The sequence below is a fragment of the Phytophthora infestans genome, genomic scaffold, assembly GCF_000142945.1.
Source record: "Phytophthora infestans T30-4 supercont1.92 genomic scaffold, whole genome shotgun sequence".
Lineage (NCBI taxonomy): Eukaryota > Oomycota > Peronosporomycetes > Peronosporales > Peronosporaceae > Phytophthora > Phytophthora infestans.
In genome coordinates, this window is record NW_003303667.1 from 212,664 (window position 1) to 215,715 (window position 3,052).

Consider the following 3,052-nt stretch of genomic DNA (forward strand, 5'->3'; position numbering starts at 1 on the left):
TTCTGCCGTAGCCGTTTCGCGTTCACATCGGTTACGGAATGCAGCGACCAGTGTAGCAACGGTATCGCTCCAAACGGGCAGCATGTATGACTGACGTTCGGCGCCCATGTAGCGTTAGCATCGTACAGCGTGCGGACCGGCGTGGCGACAGCGACTTGTCGGCGTTAGCATCTTATGTGTGGACCAGCGTGACGACAGCATGGGAATCGAGCAGCATTTCCACCAGAGATTTCGGTGGTGTCAGGCAGCGTGCAATGGTAGTGACATCGGTCAGTGTCAGGCGGCCGGGTGGTTTAGCAAGAGATGGTGGGGGCAGTCGGTATGAACCCGAGTGATCACAAGAAAGGAATTTGCGGATTGAGACTCGTTGGGGCTTGCGGCGCGCTCGACGCCCCCCGCACGCGAGTTGGATCCGTTGACCTTCCAAAGCGGCTTGTTTCGCGCCAAAACATTGCGAGCTTCAATGTTGAAGTCCACGTTTTCGCCGGTGTCCTCGGTTTGACCCAATCAAATAGCATTCCGATGATTCTAGCAGTCTGATTGGCTAGCAAAGTGATCTTTAATATACGCGTATGGCTACCTATTTCGATTATGGGTAGTACCTATTTTTGCTAAGAGGACCAATTACCTTGCAGTAGTTATACCCGACAGCGTATGCTCCTTTGTCGGGTCCGTTTTGACGTAGAAAAGCGTACCTGAGGAAATGTAAGCCAGTAGTTCTGTGGCTGTGCGCTTCAAGACCACATCCTCAAAAAAGGTAATCCTAACTTTGATCCTGGAGGTAGTAGTTAGATCTCTACCACAGCATGTCGTTCGCCAATTTGTGTAGTATTATGCTCTGGGTTTTACAATGACATCAGAAATAGTTTTTAGGCATCGTTTGCTACAATTGCTCATTATGTACTTTGGTTTAATTGCTAAATGGTTAAACTTGTTTTTATCCATTATTTCTCGTCGTCATGTGTTTTATAGCCAGGAGTTCTCGAAAACTACAAGAAGAATTGCTAATGCAAACGTTGATTTTTGAAAATTGAAGCAGCGACTGAGACTTCATTTATTTCATGAACTCAGATGCACTTAGAGGATTCTCGACAAGCTGCTTACCGTAAATCAACGACTACGTCAATGTCGACGTTGTATCCGCAATGATGTCACCCATAGCGGCAGCATTCGTAGTAGCTACAGCAGGCATCATCAGAGCTGAAACGGGGGCAGGAGCAGCGACTGGGACAGCAACTGAGAAGGAATAGCTGCAGGAAGTGATGCACGCAACAGAACCACCACGTGACCTGCCAATGCAACCCTTGTTACCACTTCTCGCAGCCGAAATCATACCCGCAACGTTGGACAGCAAAGCCGGGTTGGTCGCGATACTCTATAGAAGTCCGAAAATGTGCTCGGTCGTCATGGGACTGGTTGAGTTAGCTTCCGTACTCATAGCAATTATGTCCTTAATAATTTGTGCGAGCTGAATACGATCATTCGGTGACAAGAAAAATGTTGCTCCTTGTGACGTAGATGCTGTTACTGGTGGCAGCCATCATGTTTCTCAGAACCCCGTAAACCAGAGTTCGTGCCTTGATCGGAGTCCATTACGATACGGACGTTAAAGACAGCAAACAGGCCACAACAGCGAGAGCAAATCGACGCTTCCATCGGTGGGCTATACGTCCTGCTCTTCAAACTAGTTTCCGTAGAACTGGAGCCAGAGATGGCGGTGGTGCATCGTGGTCCACCCCACGAATGATACATACATTCGCAACGCTACTTGAACAATTTCCCAGTCTTTAGAGCCGTTCGACTCAAAGTGCCACCAATCGTGCAGTCGTCGCTGGTCTCGCAGAACGCCTTGCCAGCCACTTCCTCCCACTTATTATCATTATCTTCGTACTCGTCGATGTGGGCTTCAATCCATTCTTGAGTCGGATGACTCGCTGGATCACAACCAACTTGCATGAAATTATCAGCGTCGCCAAGTCCTGATACAGACGGATGTGGTCGATCTTCATGTACATCGGGAACGAGTCGCAGATAACGTTCGTCACAGGATCTTTTCCATCACCACGACATTCCTTGCCTGGGTTGGGCGGCGTCGCACACCAAGAACTGGACAGCGACACGTTGAAAATCACATACAAAGGCTCCTATTTCTTCGGGTTGTTCTTTTTCGCATTCTGCAGGACGTTGACGATCGAATCCGTCGTGACTTCGAACAGAGGCTCGCCGTGAAGCATCCAGCGTACATATCCATTCTTGCCTGTAACCCACTCCACTTGGTAGTCGTAGAAACCCGTGTACGCGCCGAAATATAGGCCAATTTCGACGAGATTGCATCAATCTGATAGTTAAATGCACTAATCGCATTGGACTTGGGTGTAGTGGACTCATTGCGAGGACTGGCACACTTGGAGAACATATTGTCAGGATCACACAAGTACGAGCCCATGTACGAGTTGATCAGCGGATAACACGTGCCGTTCGAGTTAATTCCCCAGTGATCTTTCCCTTTGCCGACAATCAGACTCAATTCAGCATTCACATCGCCTGAAGCTGGACATGTATCCACAGCACAAGTGTTCTCGGTAATACCAGCTTTCACTGACGCTGCAAATGTGGCGTAGTCTTGTTTCTCCTCTGCGTTCTGCTTGCAATAGTTGTTGGCAGCGTAGCGTAACCCTTGATACCAGGATTTGTGACCACGTTCCTTCCCGTAATAAGCTGTTGGTACGTCGATATAATTTGCTCCTGGTGTTAAGCAGTGTAGGAGTACAAACAGTAGCTGAAGTCTCCAGTTGACGTATCCACAGGGAAAAGTCGTAGTCGTCTGGCATTCCTGGTGCAATTTGCGGAGAAGATGAAATAGCCAACCCTCCGCCATCCAGAACATCGATCTCAGGAGCTCCACGACCTTGGTTGGGGTTCAAACCGTAGCCTGGATTGTCGTCACACGCACTGATCCGTTGGAAACTCGGGTTAAACACGTCGGCATCGCATTCATCATACGAGTACGGCCATATGCGGTTCGTCGAAGCGGAGAAATAACTCGCCCGAA

At 48.9% G+C, this 3,052-nt stretch overlaps 1 protein-coding gene across 1 annotated transcript; it reads right to left on the minus strand.

Annotated features, from left to right (window-relative positions):
* Nucleotides 1–1,764: 1,764 nt before the first annotated feature.
* Nucleotides 1,765–2,831, minus strand: PITG_18933 (uncharacterized protein; the record flags this gene model as incomplete). The annotated part of the gene is made up of 5 exons (XM_002996993.1): nt 1,765–1,801; nt 1,847–1,979; nt 2,063–2,106; nt 2,325–2,745; nt 2,798–2,831. 5 exons carry the CDS (start codon nt 2,829–2,831, stop codon nt 1,765–1,767), a joined length of 669 nt encoding a protein of 222 aa, XP_002997039.1.
* Between the last annotated feature and the right edge of the window lie 221 nt (nt 2,832–3,052).